The sequence below is a fragment of the Urocitellus parryii genome, chromosome 4 (assembly GCF_045843805.1).
Source record: "Urocitellus parryii isolate mUroPar1 chromosome 4, mUroPar1.hap1, whole genome shotgun sequence".
NCBI lineage: Eukaryota > Metazoa > Chordata > Mammalia > Rodentia > Sciuridae > Urocitellus > Urocitellus parryii.
In genome coordinates this window covers 145,294,270-145,319,733 of record NC_135534.1, presented here as the reverse complement: position 1 = coordinate 145,319,733, position 25,464 = coordinate 145,294,270, and the positions used below count along the sequence as shown (strand labels likewise).

General features: G+C 41.2%; 1 protein-coding gene across 11 annotated transcripts in view; it reads right to left on the bottom strand.

Moving 5' to 3' along the window:
* Smarca2 (SWI/SNF related BAF chromatin remodeling complex subunit ATPase 2) overlaps positions 1-25,464 on the bottom strand; it is a 164,947-nt gene that overhangs the window by 39,025 nt on the left and 100,458 nt on the right. For all 11 annotated transcript variants that reach the window (XM_026406458.2, XM_026406466.2, XM_026406461.2 and 8 more), the window contains 2 exons: positions 24,591-24,668; positions 19,304-19,522 (listed from right to left, as the gene is read on the bottom strand). In XM_026406458.2, the coding sequence (XP_026262243.2) occupies positions 19,304-19,522; positions 24,591-24,668 (297 nt within the window). The remainder of the gene's footprint in view (positions 1-19,303; positions 19,523-24,590; positions 24,669-25,464) is intronic.

The window sequence follows — 25,464 nt, the reverse complement described above, 5'->3', positions numbered from 1 at the left end:
AGCATGCTTTGTTAGTATCAAATTCTCATCAACTCTAAAAACACCCAAACTGGAGATCCTAAGTGACAGTTAAGGCTTTAGTTGTACTTTTTGGAATGGTGAAGGTCACAAGGAAGGTCAACTTTGCTCTTTGTCTCCTGGTCCATTTCCTCCTTTATATTAGCTTGATTCTGTATTTTTCTAATGTTCCATTAGTCAGATCTTAACTACTTCCTACTTCAGGTTACTGCCCTTTCCAAATTCCTGTTTTCCACAGTACTTTGATTCCAAGTCTGTCTGACTGTCTGAAATCTAGAGATTGCCAGGACCTGGTCTTACCCAGTATGATTTGCCATTAGCCCACTGCTAGGGTCGGATGTGTGGAACCTCAGAATTCCAGGTTGAAACCCTAACCCTAAGGTAGCAGTGTTAGAAGATGGGACACGTGGGAGGTGATTAGATCACGAGGACAGAGATTTCATGAGTGTGATCAGTGTCTTTATAAAATAGGCTCCAGAAGGCTCCCTCGCCCCTACCATGAGAGGGCAGAGCAAGGAGCTCCATATGAACATGTGGCATTACCAGACACCAGACCTGCTGGTAGCTTGATCTGGAATTCCAGGCCCCAGAACTATGAGAAATACATTTCTATCATTTACAGGTTACCCAGTCTAGGGGCTGGGGATACAGCTCAACTGGTAGAGTGCTTGCTTTGCATGCACAAGACTCTGGGTTCAATCCCCAGCAACACACACACACACACACACACACACACACACACACACACACGTTACCCAGTCTAAGGTATTTACTGGTATTACCCAGTCTAAGATGTTGGCTATGTGAATACTCTGCAAGGAATAGGAACACACGTGCAATTGTGCAATGCCCCACCATAAGCCATGTTCATCCCCTCTTTTGTGATCATTCTCCCCTCTCACCTGAACGTCCTTCCCAACCTCTGAACCTGTGCACGTCCTATACATGCGTCAAGATCAGCTCCCATTCCCTGCCTCCACCCAACGCCTTAGAATCCTCCCCAGGTGCACCAGATCATTTTGACAATTTTCTGACAGAGGCCTTCCTTTTTTTCTCGGCCCCCCTACAGCAGCACCCAGCAGAGACACAGGGATAGGAGATTAGATACTATAAATACAGTTGAAAACAAATGCAACTTTTACACAGGGCTCCCTGGGAAAACTGCTGTATCTATTTACTGATCACTGAGCATGGATTCAAGTGTATTGGTTCTAGATATTTCTATGTGATTAGTCAAACTCTAGCATCACACTGTCTTTTCCCTGCATCACCCTTCCTTGCCTTCCCTCTGCTGTCCAGTTACAAATCACCTCCACAGATGATTCTACTTTCTGGCCACACAGTAAAATTCCTGAGCACCCACAAGAGCACTCATTTGTTCAAGTTACCAAAAGCCTCCAGATTCCTGTATCTTAGTCCCATCTAAACCCTATTTTATTTACTTTCTCCGCTGTTGTTCCTTAAAAATCACTTTCCTATTTTGCTACTATTGTGTTTCCCTACTTCATCTAACCTCTTTTGGGATCATTCCCCCCTCTCACCTGAACATTTCTCTCTCCTTAATTGCACATTCCCGAACTTCTCCATCCGGCACCCCCATTTTTCATTCTCATGCATTGTAAACAAGCAGGCAAAGGTCTCACAGTCCCCTTCTGAGTCCACAGAAGACATTTGAATGAGGTTGATGCTCTTAGCAGTAACAAGGAGCCTCTGCTGGACCCTGGGAGGACTCACTGCTGCAGCATTTCACAACTGACCTTCCAGAAGGGCTACAAGGCATTCCTAGGAAGGCTGTCAATCCTGGCACTCCTGGCTGGGGACTTCTCTATGCACACTTGGATATTTCTATATCTGGACATAGATCCATGCATGGTTCAATATGGTGAACGTCTTCTTAGCAGCCCCAAACTACTGATGGGATTACATGAGATGATCCCAATCTCTCCCCTGAGTATAAAAACTCCCACAGAGATCCCGGCTTCAAAAACTCTCTCTCTCCATATTGTACTTCTCTTTGGAGAATCAGGATTTCCCCTCTCCTACTGAATATTCCAAATCAAGGTTATCATTTTTTCCATCAACTGAGAAAATATTCTTCATTATGGATCCTTTTGTCTCATCTAAGGGTAGCATCATTTCCTCCCAATTTTCTAGGCTGGAGACCCTTAAAACCACCAATTTCCCTTATCACACTCCACCGTGCTATCAGCCATCCTGTAGTTTACCTCAAAAGTACTTCACAGTCTTTTCCCTCCAGATCTCCTTGCTCTGGGACAGGTCTCTCTCTCCCTTGGGGGTTTTCAATTCATCCTTTACAGTGCAAATGGTTACCTTTTGTTTAGAAGGATGGACAGATCCATTCGTCCATTCATTCTCCTATTTTAAATATGTTGGGCTCTGAATTTTTGGTATAGACCTAAACAAAGTCCAGATACCTTGGTCATGAGTAGGCTTCAGGGTCTAGCCCACTCTAGTTCTTCCTCCCTGTTTCTATCTGTATAACAACTATGTGTCCACACACAGAGTCACAGCATGGAAGAGTCCTCACACATTTCCAAGCCTCTGTGTGCTTCTTTTAGCGTGGAATTCTCCTAATCCCCATTGCTTATCCAAATCATGTTCATCTTTTAAGAAAGGGCTAAAATACCATTTATTTTAATATCCTACCTGGTCTGTCCTTTTCCTGTACTTTCACAACGTAAACACTTTCATTCAGTTGGTTTAATTCTGCTTGTTGTAAGTTTGTTTTGTTTGAAAATGGGTCTGAGTCTCCTATCAACCTGAAATCTCTTTCGGAAATTTCTTGAAAAGTCACTTTAAAAAAGCTTCCTATGGTACAGAGATTGATGTTTTGTTCACTGGTGGGACCCAAAAATCTTGCTGAAGTAAAATCAAATCTTTGTTGTTTACGCCTCTGCTTTCTCAAAATGACAGGGCTTACCAAGGAAGCACATCCTAACACCTGGCTTAAGTGATTACTATTCAAAGGAAGGCTCCACAATTATACTGTGAATTAAAATAAGCCAGATAAATGGAGCAAGACGAAGGCCTGTTTTTAGTTTATCCTGCTCCAGCTCACTTCTTGAAAACTGCCTTTATTTTAACTGGTAACACTATACAATCTTACGTCTTGCTTTAGTTTTGAGAGTTAAATGGCTTAAAAAAGATGTTCAACCCTACAGGCAAAAAAGGAGCATCCAATGTCACCACTGAGCCCTGAAGCGAGATCAAAGGCAGAGCAAGCTCTGCGACAGAGCCAGGTGAAAAGGAGGGCAGATAAGGGCCCAGCTTCCCTCCAAACCAGGGTGGAGAAACTGACCTGTAGTAAAAGCCCACAATGTGCTACTGGGCCGAAGGAAATTCACAAAGGAGCCTCTCTGCAGGAGGGGCTGAACTGCCCTCAGGGTTAGGTCTTAGATCACCTCCAGGTGCCTGTCTTGAAGCTCTCTAGCAAGAGACCTCCCAGGTCATCAAGACCACCTGTTCTCTATCTGGCTGCAGCTCCCCAACCTGTTCTAGAAGCAGATGGGATTCACAAACCAGGAGCCCCTTGGCTTGGTGAGCAGAGGGGCTATAAACTGAGATGGGATTTACTTGTCTTTTACCAAACTCCACAGTTCCACAGACTTGCACAGATGTATATTATCAAAATGTAAAAGGCAATAACCTCAACATTCGACTTTTGCTAAACAAATGCACTGTTGTGAACTAAATGCTAAATCCCCAAATCATATTCCATGCCTGTCAGGCTTAATTCCCTCATCCGTAAAATGGGGACAATAATATCTATTCCAAGTCCTTAAGGGAATCATTAATGTATAGCATCCATCCTAGTCGGACCTGATATAGAGAAAGGAGGAAAGAACACAAGTACTGAGTGACAGCCTGATAAGGCCCAAGAAAAGGGGCTCGTGGCACATACAGCTTAGTGGCAGAGTGCTTGCTAAGAATGAATTTTGGTAATGAATTCTGGCTAGGAATTTAACCCTGGAGAGGGGATAGGAATGCTGTTTGCCAATTTTCTGGGAGTAAAAAAGCAGCAACTAAGCAACTATCTAACACAAGAGAGGTGAAAAGTCATTGAGAGAGAGAGAGAGAGAGAGAGAGAGAGAGAGAGAGAGAGAGAGAGAGAGAGAGAGAGAGGGAGGGAGGGAGGGAGGGAGGGAGGGAGGGAGGGAGGGGAGGGAGGGAGGGAGGGAGGGAGGGAGGGGGAGGGAGGGAGGGAGGGAGGGGGAGGGAGGGAGGGGGAGGGCGGGCGAGCGCACAAACAGCTAAGTTCTGTTAAGGGAAAGGAAGACAATCTCTATGCCAGTGTGGGAGGGCATGCCCCCACAAATCCTTTCATGGCCTTCAAAACAAAAAGGCAGTGCTCTGGCACCAGGTGCCCTGTAAAACAGGGTGTTTGTTCTCCAGGCAGCATGGAAGGACATGCAAATACCACCAACCACGAGGACAGACAGGCTGAGGCTTGATGGGCATCAGCGGGTGGGATTTGCTGAAACTACTACAAAAGAGCTGAGCCTCTCAACAGGTTAAAAATACCTCAGAAGGTAATGGCACCAAAATAACCTCTGTTGGTTAGTTTTTGGCTCCTTCTCCAATCTTGTTACGGGAAGGTCAGTAAGATTATAGGTGATTCTATTTTGTTTCCTTCACTATCCTGTATCTTTCACTAGGTTTTTATGACAGGAAAATGTCTCAAAAAAACCCTTTAAATTTCTTATTTAAAAGAAAAACAAAACTCTAGGTATTTTGGATAATGACTTAAGAAATGTAGAGACACCAAATAGTCAAATCATCAAATTCATGTAACCAGATAAAATGGTAACAAAATATTTACCAGTGGACCCTGAAACTAGGTTTATTAATTAATTATGTCAGTGATCCTCCAGGAATGTTGATAGTGTGGTCTGTTGAATTTCATCAAATATCCTTCTCCATGCCTTCCAATGACATACTGTGGGACATCCACTTGGCATGAGGTGGTATTGGTTCCAGGATCCCCCGTGGATACCAAAACCCACAAAAGCTCACTCCCTTATATAAAACAGTATAGTATATGCATATAACCTACACAATCCTCCCATATTCTTTAAATCACCTCTGGATTATTTATAATACCTAATACTATGTGCATGCTATGTAAATGACTATTATATATACTGTTTAGGGAATAATGATATGAGAAAAATACAAATATGTTTAGTATGTACAATTTTTACCCCCAGTATTTTCCATCTGTAGTTGACTGAAAGCATGGATGTGGACCCCACAGATGCAAAAGGATGACTTTACCTTGACATTAATGTGCTGATTTTTTTTTTAAGTTAAAAGGAATACAAATGGATTTGGTCTTGATGATTTTGGGGAAAAAAACGATTCTTTCAATGAACTACTTGGATCCATTTTGCAGCTGTTATATACTCTGCTAGGTAGCGTGCAAAGGATTTTTTTAAAAAGGACCAACTGGAATGCTTCTTAATGACAGGGTGCTAGGCAGTTCTAGGTTTTGGTTTATGCAGAATAGCTGAAGCCCCCAACCACCTTGTTGGGCTGCCCATCACCAGCTCCCTCTCTCTGGCACGCTGGCATGGCATCCATAACGGCCCATCAGTCCTGACTCTTCATCTCGACTCTTCAAATGCTACAGACAACCAGATGGGACCCTGAAATCTGCAACCTGGATTACATACCGAGTCCACGAACCTGTCAGGGAACCCTTTGCCAAGACTGTGTTATCAAGAAAAAGTCTGACTGAGAACACAAAAGAGTCTGAGTTCTACTTTCTGATAACTGAGTCTCACAGAACTGGAGGTGGATCGAGGCAAACCCACACTATTCTTTCTAGTATCACCAAAAGCAAAGCTACAGAATGACAGGGCAGGAGAAAAGGGCTTGCTCTCCTCCTTGTTTTACACTTTAATCTACAGACATGGAAACTGAGGGCCCGGGAGGTGTAATGACTTAACCAAGAGGTCACATAGCAAAGCTGTAACAGATCTGTAACCAGAGACCCTGATATCCTGATACTTGATCCACTTCCCTTCTACTAAATTATCAGAGGCAGCAGTAGAAGAAGAGAGCAGAACCACTGGCAATCTTTATAAGGCTCCACTTTTGAAGATGATATAATTTAAAATGGTTTCTACAAGGTCCAAGGGAGAGATATTCTTTAAAAAAAAAAAACACAAATAGCATCATGCTTGTAAGGAATGTGCTTTCTTTGATAGACTATGAGCAGTAACCTTTAATATTATATTTCAGAAGGAGTGGCCACCCAAGAATCCAGCTTTGCCTAAAGCAAAATGTCATGGTCCCATCCACAATTTTTCATGATTCTGATAATTCATTCTTTAATAGAAAATAAGAAAGGATCTAAAAGGCGGTGTGACATTACACTTTAAATCAGCATGCTTATATGGGGGACTCTGTACAAAACTAAAAAACATAAACCCAATAAATTTAGTATTTTATGTCTTTTAACATTGAGTTAAATGAGCTCTATTAATCTAGCTTTTGCTGAAAAAGAAGCTAGAAGACAGCTGCTATAAAATCCATGAGGATTTCTGAGGAATAGCTGGGTTGAAGCAATGGTTGTGCTTTTTTATTCAAATTTAAATAATCTCCATCAATGTGTTCTGAAATTAGAACAGAACCTTCACATTCTTGAAAAGCTCAAAAGCACTTTCATGTCAAAACAGCCCACCTTCCAAATTCTTTTAAGAAATCTTTCCGTGAAGATGCAGATCGCTGGAATCTAATCGAAGGCCAACAATTGCTACCTTGACCCATATTACTAAAAATAAAACACGTGATTTTATTGACTTTGCCAAAAAAGATACGGACTGCCACCAAATCTTCTGCAGCCCTCATTTCCGCCCAGTGCTTTGGCTTATTCACATGTATTTATTGAGAGCTCACTCTGAGGACACACACAGCTGCTCCAGGTACTGGGACACAGCAGTGGAGAGGATGGGCAAGGCCTTGGCCTTCCTGGAGCTTAATGCCAGTGGAAAAGGACAAGATTCCCTATATAGTGGCAATCACTCAGGAAAAATTAATGCATATTAAGTGACAGTTATTGACAGGTGCTGGATAGTTCAGCAAGGTAGTCAGGAAGGATCCCTTGCAAAGAGTTCATTTGAACAAGAAGAAAAAGTGAAGATCTAAGAGACAGGCTTCGAGAGTGCAAAGGACCAGAAAGACAGTCATGTGGTGCAGTACCCAGAGAGCAAGGGGAGGAGATGAGTGTAGCCTCAAAACTCTGTTCAAGGGTTTGGATTCCACTAAACTTATAATGAGAGGCCACTGGGAAGTTTAAACAGGGGTGGTGATCAGAGCTGATATTTGTTCTAGAAAGTTCCTTCTGACTCCCCTGGAAGCCAACTGAGCTGTTGGGAACAAAGAGGACATCTACCTTGTACAACTCTAGGAATTTGCAAGCATCGCATGCTCCAGATCCTTATTACCTTGGCACCTAACCCTGCATCTCTTTTTCCTTTGTCGATGAATGAATGTGCCAAGCTGTACTTCTTTTTCCCTGGGAGCCTTGCTGGGTTATTAGAAACTGCACAAACACAGGTGTGGCTGATGGAAAGCTCAAGTGTCCTGGCAGCAACAAGAAGATGAAACCCCTGGCTTCAATGTCCACAGGCTACATGGTTTGGCCAAGGAAGCTTCAGTTCCTTCCTCCTCTAGAAGTCTGAGGATGGGAAGGGACACTTGTCACAGAAAGTCTAGCATTAAGTAGAATACATGCTGTTTGAACTCTTGATTTCTTGAACAGTGAAAATCCCTATGAGTTAGAGCATCTCACAATCTGTTTTCATCTCTTAATTTCCATCTGTGTATACTTGGAGACCTGCTCTTGACAAGCTCTTCAAGGTGGCTAACTGTGCAATATTATCTCTAATAGCATCTCTCAAGTCTGGCTCTTAATTGCACTAATAAGACAAGCAGCCATGACTCTGAGGAATAACGCCTTAACAACACCACTTTGCTGTCTAAGCATAGTGTATGGCTCAATGTAATCGATAATCAATACATGAACATTGAATTGAATTTGCTTTTACACAGTTTTCATGTACGCCCTTAGATGTAAGAAGGCAGGAGATGACCATTTTATTAAAAAATCACAGAAAAGCAGGACACAGTGGTGCACATCTCTAAACCCAGCAACTCAGGAGGTTGAGGAGGAGTATTGCAAGTTCAAGGCCAGCCTCAGGAACTTAGTGTGACCTTGACTCAAAATAAGAAATAAAAATGGCTGGGGATGTGGCTCAGTGGTAAAGCACCTCTGGGTTCAATTCCCAATCACAAAATAACAAAATAAATAAATAAATGTAAATTAAATAAAACCACAATACAAAGTAAAAGCAAAAACAGTTTTATGCTTTTTAGAGATTTCTTTAGATTTGTGGAAGGTCCTCCACAAATCAAAGATTATGCAAATTACCCATGTCTTAGACAGTTTGGGCTGCTATAAAAAAGTACTGATGTGATGGTTATTTTATGTGTCAATTTGAGTTGGCTAAGGGATGCCCAGATAGCTCCTCACACATTATTTTTGGGTGTCTGTGAGGGCGTTTCTAGAAGAGATGAGTATTTGAATCAGTAGACTGAGTAGAAAAGGTCTGCCCTCACCAATGTGGGTAGAGATCATCCCATCCATTGAGCCAGAACAGAACAAAAAGGCAGACGAAGGGTGCATTCTTTCGCTCTTCATGATCTATGACATCCATCTTCTTCTGCCCTTGGATCCAGGGCTCCTGGTTCTCAGGCCTTTGGAATGCAGTGACCCCTAACATGGTTCTCAGGACTTCAAATTTGGACTAAATGACATCACTAACTTTCCTGGGTCTCAAGCTTTCAAGATGGCATCTCGTGGGAGACTTCCTAACCTCCACAGTTGCACAGGCTGATTCCAGTAATCAGTTTTTCCCCCCCTATACTGGGGATCTGTTTTAGTCAGTTTTTTCATGGTTGCAATCAAAAGACCTGACAAGAACAATTAGTTGTTGGGGGGGATTAGTGGAAGAAAAGTTTATTTGGGGCTTACGAGTTCTCAGTCCATTGATAGCCAACTCCATAACTCTGGGCCCAAGTGAGTCAGAACAGCATGGCAGAAAGGCTTGACAGAGGAAAACAGCTCAGGATATGGGTGCACAGGAAGCAGAGAGCTCTGTTCACCAAGGACAAAATATAAACCCCAAAGGCATACCCCCAGTGACTGATGTCCTCCAGCTCTACCCTGGCGGCCTTCGGTTACCCAGTTAATCCCAGTGGATTCATCCACTGACTGAGTTTCAGCTCTCATAATCTAGTTATCTTACTTCTGCTCCATCTTGCATGGTCTCACACATGGACTTTTGGGAACACCTCATATCTAAACCAGATCAGGAGCAAACCCAGGGTCTCACACACTCTAGGTAAGTGCTCTATCATAAGTCCCAATCTTCTCTTAAATATCTCCACATATCCGATTGATTCTGTTTCTCTGGAGAACTCAGAGCTTATAAACATAAATTTGTCTCTCACAGTTCTGGAGGCTAGAAGTCATAGAACAGAGTGCAGGATGGTCAAGTTCTGTGAGGATCCTCTTTTGGCTTGTATGTGGCTGATTTCTTGTAGCCTTACATGGCAGAAGATGACTAGTGAGCTCTCTGGTGTCCCTTTTGTAATGGCACTAGTCCTATTTATGTGGGCTTAACTCCTGTGACCTATAAAAGCCTTCCAAAGGCCCCATCTCCTAATACCATCACATTGGGGTTAGGATTTCAACATAGAGATTGTGGGGATACACATTCAGTCTACAACAATCAACAGACCTGTCCAAGATCCATACTCCAAGTTCCTGGTAGCTAACCCCCATGTTCTTTCCCCATATTCTTCCTGCAGGCATGGAGGCTCAAGTAGAAAAACAGAGAAAAAGATGGTTAATGGCTGAGAGAGTATAGGTTGGCATGCAGTTTGGTACAAAGCCAGAGAAAAGATGGTTAACAGATGAGTATGTATAGCTTAACTTGCTTGAGGTGGATAAGCCTGTGGCCAAGTCCCATAACATATCATCTTGGTGTGTGTACATGTGTATGTAAGGAGGTACTGAGGATTAAGCCCAGGAGTACTTTACCACTGAGGTATATCCCCAGTTGTTTCTATTTTTATATTTTTGAGTCAGGGTCTCTCTAAATTGCTGAGGTGGGCCTTGAATTTATGATCCTCCTGTGTCACTGGGATTACAAGTGTGCACCCAGTTCATGGTATCTACTTTTAATCCAATAAAAGGAGTTTCTTTATCCCCCATTTTAACCTTTATCCAGTCACCTCAATCCTTGCCTTCAAGACATAACAGTTTTTTTTTTCTTTTTCCCCTACTATCTATTAGGTTTTTCTTTGAAATAATATTTTTCTTAATAGCTAATATATGTATTTTGGGACCTTTTTATATGCCAGATTCTATGTACAACCTATACTCACACTTGAACCTCAGATTAACCTCTCGAGCAGGTGCTAAAATTTCCCCCATGGTACAGAAGAGGACAACAAAGCTAGGAGAAGGGATCAGGGCACTCAGAGTCCAGTGCTAACGAGGTCAGTTGGAATTACATTTTTCCTTGGTTCATCAGATTCCAAGGCTATGCTCTCGATTCAATACCCTCAGCTCTTCAGACAGACAACCTTCAGAAGTGACAGTTCCTTTTCTGATACTCTCCTAGACAGGGACAGTGAAGTCGCCTGCTCTACCTTCCTATAGCGTACTCCACCCATGGATGATGACTTCGTGTCACCTTATTGATTTATACCCTCCCCAATAAGGTGATAATTTATTTCTCTGCATAAATAAAGAAAATTTGCTTGATCTAAAGATCATGTGAACTTGTTGGGCCTCCTTTGTATCTGTAAACCAGATTTAAATTTCTGTGATGATTTCAATGACTGAGTTTGATTTCTGGGGTGAATCCTGATTTTGAAGGAAAAAAATCAAGACCAGAAATTCCAGGCATTAGGTTGAAAAAAAAAAAAACGATCAAAATAAGCCTCTCTCCTTCTCAACCTTTAATATTTATTTAGTTGGCCCTCTGAGGACTGTTTCTTCGGTTGGATTTACCCCACTGAATGCTGACAAAGGGAACATGCTAAGGTCCAGCTGCTGTTAAAACAGTCTAGTCAACGGATAGGAAAATAAAATAAAAACTGTAGAAAGTTATTAATTTCTTTTTTTACTACTGTCAAATAGTTCCCCAAACAATTCGCAACTCTTAGCACCATTAATTAGTTCCCTACTTCCATCCTGAAGTACTGAAGAATCTGGAATTCGGCAAAACCCAAATCTATTTTCTAGGGCCTTAGCTCTCCCTTGTGTATAAAGACGGAAATGCAGCTTGCAAGAAAATTTTGCCCCAGTAAATCTGATGACCCAATTTTTAAAGCTAAAATGCCACTTGATTAAAAAAAAAAAAAAAAAAAGGAAAAGAAAAGTCTATTCTAGGAAGTTTTATACCTTATAACAAAATTCAAGGACAGATTATTTAAAGTGACAAAACAAAAGCAGGAAAATACTGAAAGTATTACGTGCATTGTTTTAGATACAGGAGCCAAAAACATTGCCAGTGTAAAATAAAGTATTTTTAGAAAAAAAAGTGCATCTCCAGGATAACTAATGCTCCATGCTGAAACCCAGCAGAGAGATTTCAGCCCATCTCTGATTTCAGGCTGGATCACACTTAATCCAGCCCAAATAGCAGAGTCAGGATTTCAAAGATTCCTAGACAGAGAAAAATCCACAGTCTACCTGTTCATACATGTGGGGAAATTTTTTATTTCTCACAGGGTGTTTCAACAGAATTTCAAATATTTTGTTTGAAACCCCAATTTCTTTAACCTCTCCTCATACTTTTTCCTGTTCTTTGTGATTGAAGTCTCCAAGAACTTGTCTGCCTTTTCCTATGTCAATTTAACACTTTGGTTGTCTATGATACAAGCTCACCTAAAGGGGTTCATAATTCTATGTGCACACAGGCACTAACTATCTAGCTTTTAAGACACCAAAGTAAGCAGAAAGGAGCCATATTCTACTACCAAGAACGCCTTCTAGTATATATTTCAATACTATTTTATTTTGTATTCTCATACTTTAAGCTTTAGGAAGAAGAAACACCCAAATCTTTTCATTGGGCAGCAGATATGATTATGGGGAGCTCACTCAGGCACATAAATCACAGGAAACTCGAGCTCACATCTGGTGACATCAATCAAGGAAAAGGGTGTCCCGTCTCTTCTTTCCCTCAAGGTTCCTCTATGGCTGCTGGAACTTAGCTGTAGCTATCACCAGATTTAAAGATCTGGAGAAGTGGGCCCCAGATCCATCAGTCACAAAGTATTTATTGAGGCCTAACTACACAAGGTGTTTCAAAACAAGAAGATGTTCTTTCCTAAATGCCAGAAGCCTATGCAATATAGTAAAAACCAGCGTCCACACACTCACATCCACGAAGATCCCACAGAAGACAGATGAGGCCCTAAAAAAGGTAACAAGATACACCAGCAAATAAGAGGGGCTGTAAATCAGTTTTAAGATATCAGATGCACTGTGTGACAAAGGCATACTCTCCAAAATCAGTTCTCTCCACCCGGCTGGCAATTACATATTATACAGAGCACATAATCTAGATTGCATTCCAATTATCTTCAAGTGCTGTGGGGCAAAAATCACTCACTCAGCAATTAAATAAATTCAGGGTTATTACTAAGTGTTTTAAGGAAGGGAAGGATTCTGAAGTTGGCAGAAGGACCAAAGGAGCAGGAAAGATGATAAATCAAGGCATTCCAGAAATTGCCTTCCACCCCACTTTCTAACTCTTCAGTCACTCCAATTTTACAAAGCCCCTACCCTCAAGAAGGAGGGCCACCTTAAAATGCCAGAAATATCACAGCCAGCGCATGGTGCGGCTCAAATTAAATTGAAAAAGCCTGGCCCACCAGGCTCATCAGAAGTCTGCCTTTTTGGTAGCTGGATGCCTGCTCTCACACAAAAAGAACCGTGATACTCTTCCCAGAAATTATCAAGACAAGTCAATTATCACATGTCCTCAAATACATAGAAGTGTAATATATGTAATATGCGCACACCATACTATGGCAAAGTTACAAACAGGAATGAGCAGAATAGTTTAAAAATCACATTAATGTGCCACACCTTCTAGATGGGCCATCCCCTGCTCAGAAGACACCTGTCGCTTTGAAGAGAGTTAGGACACAGTGGGTATGCAAAGACAAGTAACATCTTTGATTTCCAAAATAGTATCAGGAGCCCACAGTCCCATTGCAATCTCCACCAGTCTCCACCCACAGAAGACGTTAGGTGCTGGGCAGGGAAGCAAGCACTTTTAGGCGCAGACTCCTATATTTACAGGGGAAAATGCTGCTGCCCTTTTAAAAGACTAGGAAGGTACCTTCAAAGTTGTTTTTCTTATTTTGGTTAAGGCTCTTTGAAGAAACTTAAAAGAAACCAGCCCTAAATTACCAAGTCATTGTGGCTCATTGTTTTTAGGTAAATGGAGAAAACTTTGCTCTTTTTTTTTTTTTTTTTAATGTGGTGCCAGGGATTGAACCCAGGACTTTAGCACTCTACTGACTGAACTATATCCCCAGCCCTACTTCGCTCTTTATAATTCTAAATTCTAATTCACCTGAGCCCACCGTCTTCTCTTTTAAACATGGGAATGTGACCAAAATTGAGTATGCTCAGGAATGCACTTGCCATCTTTCTTTTTGAACACATGGTTATGATCTAGAACAGAGCACACTAAGGGATGTGCCTACCTCTACATGTGATGATGAGCCTACCTCTACATGTGATGATGAGCCTTTCCCATACGAATAAGCTTCTCCAGTAAAAGTCCTGCCTTCTTTGTTCAAGGAGAAAACTACTTTGCAAATTAACTCCAGGGTTCTCCTTACTTTTGCAAGTCATAAATGTCTTCACACTCACTCATCTCCTGGTTGTGCATCTCAGTGCCACAATTACAGAACACTATGCCCAAGACACACAGTATACAGGAAGCTGCTTTGTGTCAGCAAAGCAAGAGAAACAGCCTTCTTCCATGGAGAGAAAAGGAGCAAAGAGGCAGAGATGTACAAAGGTCAGTCCTGAAGACAGTGACCTACTGCACAATAATGAATTTGTCTGGTCTTTTCCTGGATTCCCAGCATGGACTTTCTACAATCTTGGAATTTCTGAGTGACAGGAATATCTTTGCTATGTGAATGAAATGACTCTTGTTGGACCACCCTCCAAGTGGCTTCCCATGGGGACTGATCACCAGAATGACCAATTAAGTGATTAGAGGTTTGGGACTCTCCACCAGCATGATTTCCAGGGAAGCTGGAGACCAAGTTCATGCATGTGACCAATGATTTAATCCAGCATGCCTACATAATCAAGTCCCAATAAAAACTCTGGACACTGAAGCTCAGTGGACTTCCTGGTAAAGAGAATACACTATGAGAGTGATGTGCCTGGATTCTATGCACAGAGGCCAGGGGAGCTGGGATTCCCTCGTAGGCCTTGCCTTCTGCCTCTCTTCATTTGACTGCTTTGCTTTATTCATATGCTTTATAATGAAACTGTGGCTGTGAGAAGCATTTTCCTAAGCTTTATGAATCATTTTAGCAAATTATGGAATCTAAAGGATTCATGAGAACCCCTGCATTTATAGCCAGTCAGATGTATTCGAGGCCAGGGGATCCCCAAAGTGTGGCTAGTGTCTGAAGTCAGGGCAGTCTTGTTGAGGACAGTGCCCTCTATCTTGTGGGGTCTGTGCTTAGTAGTGAGTGCCACTATGGGACTACAGTTGAGGTTGAATGAAAAATTGTCCTTCAAGGTCCAATCTGAGATGGTGGGGAGGGTGGAGTGAGGAGCATGAAAATGAGGCACTATAATTGCTCACAGGTGGATTTAGCAGGAAGTTAACAAAAAGTTTGAGTTTCAGGCCTCTCACAAGCTTTTTCCAAGGCTCTGGAATGATCCCTCAAGGGTGTTCCTATGGTCTCAAACTTTTACAAAATCTGTAAACATAAGACATGTTGTACTGCTTCCATGACCAGATTCTAGAAGCTTTGGGCTAGATAAACCCTGGCAGTGACTTAGCCACGGGTGAGGAAAAGGCCAGCTCCACTGCATCCCACATGTTCTAGCCCAGTGTGGAGGAAGCAGTCAAGAGTTTGCAGATCCCCAAACAGGACACAAAAGAGCTGACAGTATGACAGGACCAATGAGGCCAGGGGTCTTAATGAGATGTCCGAATGCGGGACAGCTTCTGGCTGGAGACTGTGGCCAAGTCACATGTCAAGCCCTCCTGGGACAGCAGTCCTGTAGAGAGACCTGTCGGAACCACAGGATGGGAAGAGAACCAGGTCACCCTCCCCAAGGACATGTTGAAACCCAGCTTCTGCCTTTATCCAGATGCCATCTGGGGAAGGAAATTAGGATGGGAGCCCCCAGGAAACAGCCCACTGAGTAAGGGAATACGGAACTACCCAGCCCCCCAAATTGGCTACCACCCAAGAAATTAAAGTTTCAATAAAAACAGGGATTTCAAAGCAACTTAAAATATTCTCTCTTAAAAAAAACTGAATTGTTTAAAACATTATGAATGCAGAAAAAAATATTCTTTTAAGTCCTCCACCTAAATAGACTCTCTCTAGGACATGGCAGAAATTTTTAGCATACTATGATTGTAGGGTAAAACCTGTTCATAATAAAACTATAACACATTTTTAAAGTAAACAGCAGGATCACTTAAATTTGCCATACATGTGCTAAGGCAGAGACTGAGGCAAGACCAGAGTCTTGCCTTCTTGGACTTGGAGCCAGACCACATTTCCTAGTGTCTTTTGCAGCTGGACTGGCCACCTGACCAAGTTCACAGTGGAAACGTGGGCAGACATGATGTGCAACCATTTAGGCACAACCCACCAGAGCTCCACATTGAGGGCGCCATGCTGTTTTCACCATTTCCATTCATGAAGACAGAATGACCAAGCTGGCAGAAGCTATATCAGCCTGCATCCTTGAATGACCCGCTAGAGAAAAAAGAACTTTTATCTGAGTGAAAAATAAACTTTGATTTTTTTTGATAGGTCCCTATATAGCTGTATCCGTTGTAGCCCAAGTAGTGAACATCACATTCTTATACATCATCTACATTCTTATATATCGATCCAGAGCTATTTCAATGTAGTGATCAATGAGCACTTATTATTTGCACATGGAAACCCCAAATTCAAACAACATATAGATCCAGCTGACCAACTAGTAAAGAAATCAGGCAGGTTGGCAATGACCAGGAATACTAGGAAATTGGAACTGAACCATGATAGGACAAGCAAAGGAGTGTGAGTGCACAGTGGAAAGAAAAGCTAGCATTTACCTGTAAAGGCACCACATCAGAGGCAGCCGTTGAGTTGGGCCTTGAAGGATAAGCAAACATCAAAAGAAAGAGGAGGGTAGGGAAATTCATTCCAGAAGGAACATAAGTCCTGAAACATTTTATCCATGGGGCTGTGATGCTAAAGACAGACAACATATTGTTCTATTCAGTCTAGGGAATAGAATCAAGGCCAGTGAGAAGCAGCTACAGGGAGAGAAGCTTCCACCCAAAGGGGAGGAAGAACTAACAATCTGGGCTGACCTTGAACCAGAGGGGCTATGCAGACAAAAAGGTAGTGTGCTTCCTTTGAGGGCTGGCCAGCCTCTTGGCATGGGCATTGCGCAGGCTGCAATTTAAGCACGAGATGGTAGCTGCACCATTCAGCTGCCTTCCAACTCTGGGATTCTGTGTATCTCTGATGCCTCAGCCAAGCAGCCTTTGTGCAACATTGCCAGGAAAACAGAAGAATTATTTTAGCCCTGTTAGAGCATTTCTTATACGACAGTCCTTGCCAATCTCCCTTTCAAGGCTGTGTTGGCCGGCTTTGTGCAACGTGTTCAATCATTGGCCAGTAGAGAACATCTCTTCACATCCAGGCCCTTAAGAACCCCTGGAATTTCATTTCATTAGAACAAAAAACTTAACAGGCTGACATTAAACAGGATCACTACTGGTGAACAAGAAAACCAATGATACTAGGCATCTATGCTGAGTGCTGTGTTAATCATATATCCTGCTTAACAGCAAGTTGCCAACTCACACAAAATATAGACAGTTTTCAAATGACTCATTTATAAGAAGATATATTCCAGTAAAGCTCTACTGGGAACAGCTTCCGCCTTCTTGGATGACTTGATATGTTGCGAGGCACCTTAGGGTTAAAATTGCAAATATCAATTTCCGTAGCATAGTTTCATGAAAGAAACTAGTTTTTCATTTTTAAGATATGACTATTATGGATAAAAACGGGAGTCTGCTAGACACTAAAAAGAGAAATTCTACCCCCAAATTACTGGTAAGTTAGTAACTTTCCATTTTGCTGAGATCATACTTTCATTTTCACAAGCATTCATTGGGTCTCTAAGACAAGTTAGGCATAGGATTACCATCAATAATATAAGCTGTATGAAAAAGAAAAAAAAAAGGTGACTTGTACTTAAAAACTTCCTAAGATTCATAATGTTATCTTTCTTAAGAGCAATTGTCAAGACTTGTTTTGTTATGTTTGAAAGAGGTAAGTTGGGCTGCATTCTTGACCAACAAACAGGGCTATTTTGCCTGTAATATCTGGAAATTATTCACATTAAAAATTTGATTTTAAAATAATGGTTTAGATTATGGTTGTTTCATCTGTAACAACATTCCAGGTACTTCATTTACTGCTTAAATAAAAGAAAGGAAATAGAATTTTCCTGAGCTTAGAAATAAGTATTAAAAAAAAGCCCCACATTAAAGAATGAATCTTCATCATACAACTACAAACCCAACAGTGAAACAAAGGAAATTCACAGAACCATATTCTGAAGCTACTGGACTATCTGAAGGTCTATGATAGTGAAATAATCACACAAGAGTTACATTTTATATGCAATTGTTCAGCCATAAACATGAGTGATGCCTTTGTTAGTCTCTTTTCAGAATCCCACAGACTCCAATCTTTTCAGAATCCAGGTCACATCCCTCTCATCATACGACACTCTGAGCAAATCACATCTCAAGGGCTACCAAGCCCTGTCTGCCTCTGATAGCCAGTCTCAAAATTCGTTTCCTTGCCTTTCTACCCACCTACCAACTTATGCTCTGGGTCCTAAAATCCTCATCTTGCAAAGCTTGAAAACTGTAATCCCCTTTGAGAAAATAAATAAATTCCCAATGACTGCTTCTATTTGATTTGGTTTTTACCCAACTGGCTTACCATTTCCAGCGTGCATTTACTGGCCCTGTCTGGAATATATGCCCTAGGTAGCTCTCTCTGTCAAGGTACTAAGCCTGCTCCCAGTAATTAAAAGTAGAGCTAAACCTTCAAATGAGACAACTGCTTTGAAGGATATTCACATATGTGGCTCCCATGATCATTTTGATATTTCTATGCTCCCCAAGGAAAAATTGAGGGATTTAACTCACCAATCAAAACAAGGAATCACCATTTTTCCAAAGGGGAAAAAATACAAACAAACCCTAAATAACATTTCGAACCATCAGTGAGCCAAGTTCCAGGCTCCAGTCTGTACTTGCAATAGACAGATGAGATCAAGCCAAAATCGAGCACGCAATCCATCAGTACCCACTGATTCTGTGATTTCCAACTCTGTGCTGACCTCTCTGGCCTTCAACTTTGTTGTCAAACCAAGACTATATAAAGGCACCTTCCAGAACTGAATTTGCTTTGGGCTTCTGAAATAACACAGAAAACAATGCTATCCCTGAACTATCTCTGTAGGCCTTGCCAAAGTAAAACCCCTGATCAAAGACCAGGGGGAACAATCAAAAAGATCTCTAAGGTCCCCTTTCTCATTCTGATTCTCAGTTTGAGACAGTAAGGCATGACTAGGCAATTGGTCATAAAACATTAGTGGGTCTCAAAGCTCTAATAACTCTGTGCATCCAATGACCAATTCTGCTCTAGCAAAAAAAAAAAAAAAAAATGCTTCATTACAGGTTTTTCCAAGCACTGCCCAAAACCATAGAATGACTCTACTACACCAGCACAGCTAGTCCACCGTCTATGTTCAAGAGCTCCTCTCATTTTACCAGCAACTCACCTGCTCAGAGAATACCAACTCTGCGCTCCTGATCTCTCCAAGCCACCAGACACACTCTGAGCACCAAGGACAGGTTAAAAACGCCACACCTACCCTGAGCCACTGCTTCTCTGTGAGGGCATCACTGTAGTCCACGTCACGACGCTGGCGAGACCCCCTACCAAATATTTTCTCCTCCTCTTCTTCACATGTCAGCCTTTCTACTTCGGCGTCATCCTTAATAATCCAGGAGGGCAGCTCGTCTTCCTCCATTAAGCGAGGCTTGCGTTTTGGATTCCGGGCATCTTCCCTCCGCCGGTCCATGTCCATACGCTGGAGATACAAATAAAAGAGTCACCAAAGGTAAGGGGCTTCTGGGGGCTTCTGTTTGGTAAGTATAAACTTCACAGGACCTACAACTTTCATAAGGCGTGTATATGGCTGCAGGATCCCTTTCAGTCTCTTTTATCCTGATTGACTTGTTCTGCCCATCCCTAAAACACAGTATCTAGGGAGAATTTTTACCAAGTCAAATAAATCCCTTCCTGTCCTCTGAACCCATGTTTTGAATTTAGTTATGCATTTAAAAAAATACTCTTTAAGAATTCCTTTTCTTAGTCTTCATGCGTGCAAAGCTTCCCATTAAGTAATTGTGAGAAAATTCAAGGTAAGGGGATACATCTTAAAAATATGAGCCCTGACTGTACAATTAATTATTTTCCTGAAAGAATTCTTTGAGCATATAAAAGAGAAAGTTCATTAAGAACATTTCCTTTTATTTGAGAGGGCTCATGCTTTTAATTAAATAATTGGCAGGGAGAAAAAGTAACCCAAGATATCACTGCAGAATAGCCACCCATAATTGGACATGTGGAGGGGATATAAGAGGTTTGATTAGTCAGTTGTCATGAATGCACTGGATTTTCATTACACCATGGGCACTATCAGAGGGATACTCTTCAATTTTTACTTTTTAAAAGTTTAGCTTGTATAAAAATATTATACCAGAGAGAGAGAGAGAGAGAGAGACATCTCAGAGATAACCTCAACTCCACTGACCATGTTCTATGTGAAATGGCTTCCTTTTATAGCCTTCAAAACGCCAACATCCCCACCTCCTGCTCTTTTTAAAAATCCAGTTCACTTTTAAATAAACTGTCACATACTTGGCTTTTAACTAAATAATCTGATAAAAAAAGAGCAAATAAAACTGTCACCTGAGTTACTATATACGTTAGTTATATTTATTTATCACTCGCTTGATAATATTATTTCCACAACCAAAGAGACCATTAATCATTAAGTTATTTACCTTTCCCTTTTCTTCGGTTCTATCGTACTGAAACAGGGATTCAATACAAGATTTTTCCTTAAAAACTAAAACTGATAAAATGTAAATGAAGTATCTACTACTCAAACCCAAATGTGACCTGTAGAACCTATTTATAATTAAAGGTCAAAGCTCCTTAAACTATGCTTTAACATTTTTGGAAATCATTATATTTCCAGAATGGGGTAGGCTTGGGGACATGGTGAAGTCTCATTGGTAGATAAAAGTGGCCAACCTGCTCTGTCATGTGCTATACTTAGATTGCAATGCTCTGCTTAATCCTGCCTTCTAATGCTTTGGTATCAGAAATGGGAGCCACCAAACCTTCAAAATTAGCTCATGGAGGATGCTTCGTTTATAGAATGATCTAAAGAGGGGTTGCATGGGGCAACCTTCTAATGGTTGTTAGATAACTAATAAGAAAAAAAAAAAAAACTTTTGTTAATATCCTATACTGAGAAGACCAAATATGGCCACTCCAATTTTTGGTCATACTGCTACTATTACCTATGCGTTTTTCCACAACTGAGAGTACAAATATTTGAGTACAAATATTTTCTGGCCTAGAAGCAAATCATGTAGTGTGCTTATTTAACATGTATAAGGACCTAGGCTCTCTCTACTCTCAGCACCTACACACACACATACATACATACATACACACATACACACGCACACACAGAGCAAATTGCATAATTTGCTTCATTTTTAGGAAAGGTAGATGCAATTAGAGATTCTATTTGGAAAATACCAGTACAAAATCTTAAGTCAACATTTAAGAAAAAGACTAATTTCTTATTTAGTTACACATGAATATTTGTCTTAAGACTTGATGATAAACCTGTATATACCAGTACAATTATTTTTAAAAAGTATTTCTTGCCTTTGTAGAGAATGTAGCTTGTGAAAGCAGAGTAAAATGTTTCAGATATATATCTTGGACTGTCAAATTACTTTTTTGGGGGGCGGGGTAGGTAACTGGGGATTGAACCCGGGAGCATTCTACCAGAGAGTTATATCCCCAGCCTCTCCTTACTCCTGCTTTTTTCTAAATTCAAGAAAGGGTCTCACTAAGTTGCTGAGGCTGGCCTTGAACTTAAAATCCTCCTGCCTCAGCCTCCTGAATAACTGGGATTAAAGACGTGTGCCACTGAGTCTGGTACAAAGAACTTTTTAAGGTAAATTCACACAGAATATAAGGTAACTTTTTCTGAAGTCAATTTTTAGAAGTGATATAAATGTTTAAAAGAATGGTTCTAAAGAAACGGCTTACTTTGTGTTGTTTAGTGTCCATGATATAAAACCAAATGATAAATTTATATTAATTTTAGAAAGAACTTATTTCTCTATAATAATGGATACAGTGTTTAAATATTTGAAACCTGGAGACTTATTCTAGCTCACATTCCATTCTTGTTTCTCACTAAACTTTTTAATCAAGAGTAGCTGGCAAGGATTCAAATTTTATTTCCTGCCCCCTGGTGGAGGTGCTAATGAATAGTGAATCGGACAAAGACAGCCAGCAGATGAGGTTTTTAAAAAACCAAAGAAAATTCTGCACAATCCTCAAAATAGAAGCCAACCTTTAAGAAACGGGCATGAAAATTCACAAATTCAAAGCATCTAAAAAGATGTGTTCCCTACCAGTCTCACCTATTATAAGACTGTTCTTCATGTACCATATTCCCAAGTGAAAGAAACTGTATCTTGCGCAGACACATACATTTTTTCCTGAGATTTTTCCTTTTTTTTTTTTTTTTTTTGGTACTGGGGATTTAACCCAGAGGCTCTTAACCACTGAGACACATCCCCAGCCTTTTTTATTTTGAGACACGGTCTTGCTAAGTTGCATAGGGCCTTGTTAAATTGCTGAGGCTAGCCTCAAACTTGTGATCCTCCTTACTCAGCCTCCCAAGTCTCTGGGATTACAGGCATGCACCACTGTGCCCAGCTCTGAGGCTTTTAATTTCTATAAATCCCATCCCAAAAGTAAGGAAGGAGAAGTTTCTCTTTCCCTTATTTCAGGGCAGCTAATGAACTCTCCATTTCTGGGCCTAACTTCATTTCTATACTGGCAGGCAGTTTATCCTCTCCACATCACAAGAGAACTTGGACCCACAATCATGCTAAAGTGTTGCCAATCAGCAATCAGCTGGGAAATTGAGGACCTCTCACCCGGGGTTCTCCAGTCACCTATATTTTAATAAGTTCCTTAAAGAGAGAGGAGGTATCTCTTTCTGATGTGTACCCCTCATCTCCTGAAATAGAGAATAATCCATACATGTGGTGAACAAAAGGAATGAAGGAATTCAGGTTTTACAAAGGTCTTACCAACACCCCTTGTTGGTCAGTAAGTGTTCTTACTGCTCTCTCTCTCTCCTGGATAGGGTGGCTTACTTAGGGGAGAGCAGAGTAAGCATACACCCCAGGTGAAGAGTTTAGGAATTATAGCTACCTGAATTTTCCTGAGAAAGAGTTAATTGCCAATTACTGTAAACCATTATGTGTGGACACAATCAGTGCTCCCTAGACAAAAATCACACACACACACATGCATGCACACATACACAAAACCCCACAAAAATAACGTAAGCATCTACACAGCTGCAGCTCCATTCTCAAAGACTGTCTAGGTTGGAACAGCAGAAATTGCAAACCCTCTGGGTCATATTTGGCTGCAGTTGTATTTTGTTTGGCCTGCACTGTTATACAATAACAATAATAAAAGCTCTGAATTTAGTTGCAAACATTCTGAAATCCAGACATTGCATATTAAAAACACTGATTTCCACCTTTTCTGGAAAATTTGTACTTTCTGGCTACATAGGTCTCACATTTCTACCTGGTCATTCTGTTCTCAAACATAGCACCTCCAATACCTACTCTAGTTGCTTTCCCCACACTCGAATAGATGTAGCTTATCTGAGTCCTGAGGGCATCTCTGATTCCTGGGTTCTTCAGCCTTAGACTATCAAAGCTATGGTGAACATGTATTCACTCTCTCCACAATCAGGCTAAATGTCTTTGATGAAAATAAAAATGAAGGTACTGGAGTAAACTTTATATATCCAGATCTATCTTATCTTCATAAAGCCTAACATTCTGCAAGTATCACCATTCATTCAATAATACCTAAAGCAACTAATACACGCAAAGGCCTGTTGTGGTCACTGAATACAGAGAGTGAACAAAACAGCTATAGCAAAAGCTTTAAGAAGGCAGCAAACACCACTCTAATGAGCCACTGCACAGGTTCCCCCAATAGCTTGCTCCCCACAAACACAGCTTGTACCAGGCCTCACATGTAAACCAAATTCAGATCTCAGGAAAATTACAGAAGCTATACATTATGGAATTTCAAAGTTAAAAACACGGACATTAAATTCTTAGATGCCAAGGTTCTTTTATACCTACTTTGTACCAGTGAAATCCAGGCAGTTCTGTTCTTTATATGAAGGCTAGACCTCCCTTTATACACACCTGCAAGATTCCTATGTGCTTAAGCAGGTTCTCTTGCAACAGTGAGAAGATGCGCACCTGTGTCGTTTTAGTGGCTGTTCCCTGCTCTGACGGGAGCCTGTTTTTGCTTTGTTCTAGTAGGGAGACAGCGAGGGCACAGTTGTAAACTCAAATGTCTACAGGAGCCAGGCAGGTTTCCTGAATGACGCTGGCCTGAGATTAGAAGCAATCTAGGTGTGGGGGTCTATGGTAAGCTGGAGACCACATGGCCTGTCCAGAGGGTGCAGCTGCTACTCAGCTCTGGCCAACCATTTCCACACAGAGCTGTGGGCCTGATACGGCCCAATCTCATTTTTCAAGAGAAGCCAGAAATCAGGATTCTTTTTATGTTGGCAACAAATGCGAAATTTTTTTAAAAAGGCTGCGTGGGCCAAACAAAATACGTCTGCAGGCTAAACCCAGCCAGTTTGCAGACTCTGAACTAAAGGAAAGGCACAGGCTTCACAGATGAAGTTCTGCCAGGGCACACAGGCTCCAGGCGGCTTGCTTGGCTAACAGAAAAAGGGGGCAGAGAAGGCAGGCATGGGTTGTCATGATTTTCTGCAACATTACCATAAAAAGGTCAAATTCTTCTTCTCGCCGAGCAATCATTTGGTTCAGAGTCTCATCGTCCGGTACTTCATCTTCTTCCTGGGGTTAAAAACAGAATGATTGAACAGGCTTTAGGAGAAAAGCTGGACAGCTGGGGTGAGGTACAAACAAGTGAGGGGAATCTGTCTTCCACGCCAGGGGGGCCCGTTTCTGAAGCCAGAAAGAAAAGAGAAGGGCCCCTGCATGTAGTACTTGCCATTCGTATTTTGTAAGCTATTCATATCATCTTCCCAGAGCAAAATCTGTCTAGGGAGGAAATGTGCTGCACTCTAAGAAACACTGCTTCTCCTGGGTGTGTATCTTGATTCTGTTACTTTTAAAACAAGTTACTTAATGTCTCCCCGCCTCAATGACCTCATCTATAAGATGGGCGTGACATCTACTTCACAGGGGCTTGTAAGATTTAAATAAGGAAATCCACATGTAAAATTAGTTAACATTAATTCTTTTAATTACATGGTCTTAAAGATGGCAAATGTTAATGCTTCTTTTCAAAGCCTCACAAAAAAACTTGAGTAAATGAAATTTTGTGACTCAGCAAGACCAAAGAAATAATAGATATGTACCAAATATATAAACTTTTTTGTGTGTGTGGTTCTGGAAATTGAACCCATCGCCTATGTACATTCAAGGCAAGCACTCTACCAACTGAGCTATGTCCCCCACCCCCAAGTAGATAACCTTTAAGACATGTTCAATCAATGATCAATGAATTTAAGTAGGCAGTATTATTGATCATGGTTACAGCTGTGGTTGGAACAATTCAAAAGTTATCATTAACAAACCCTCCAAAAGAGACAATTAAAAAAAGTTACATGAAGTACAGAAAGCAATT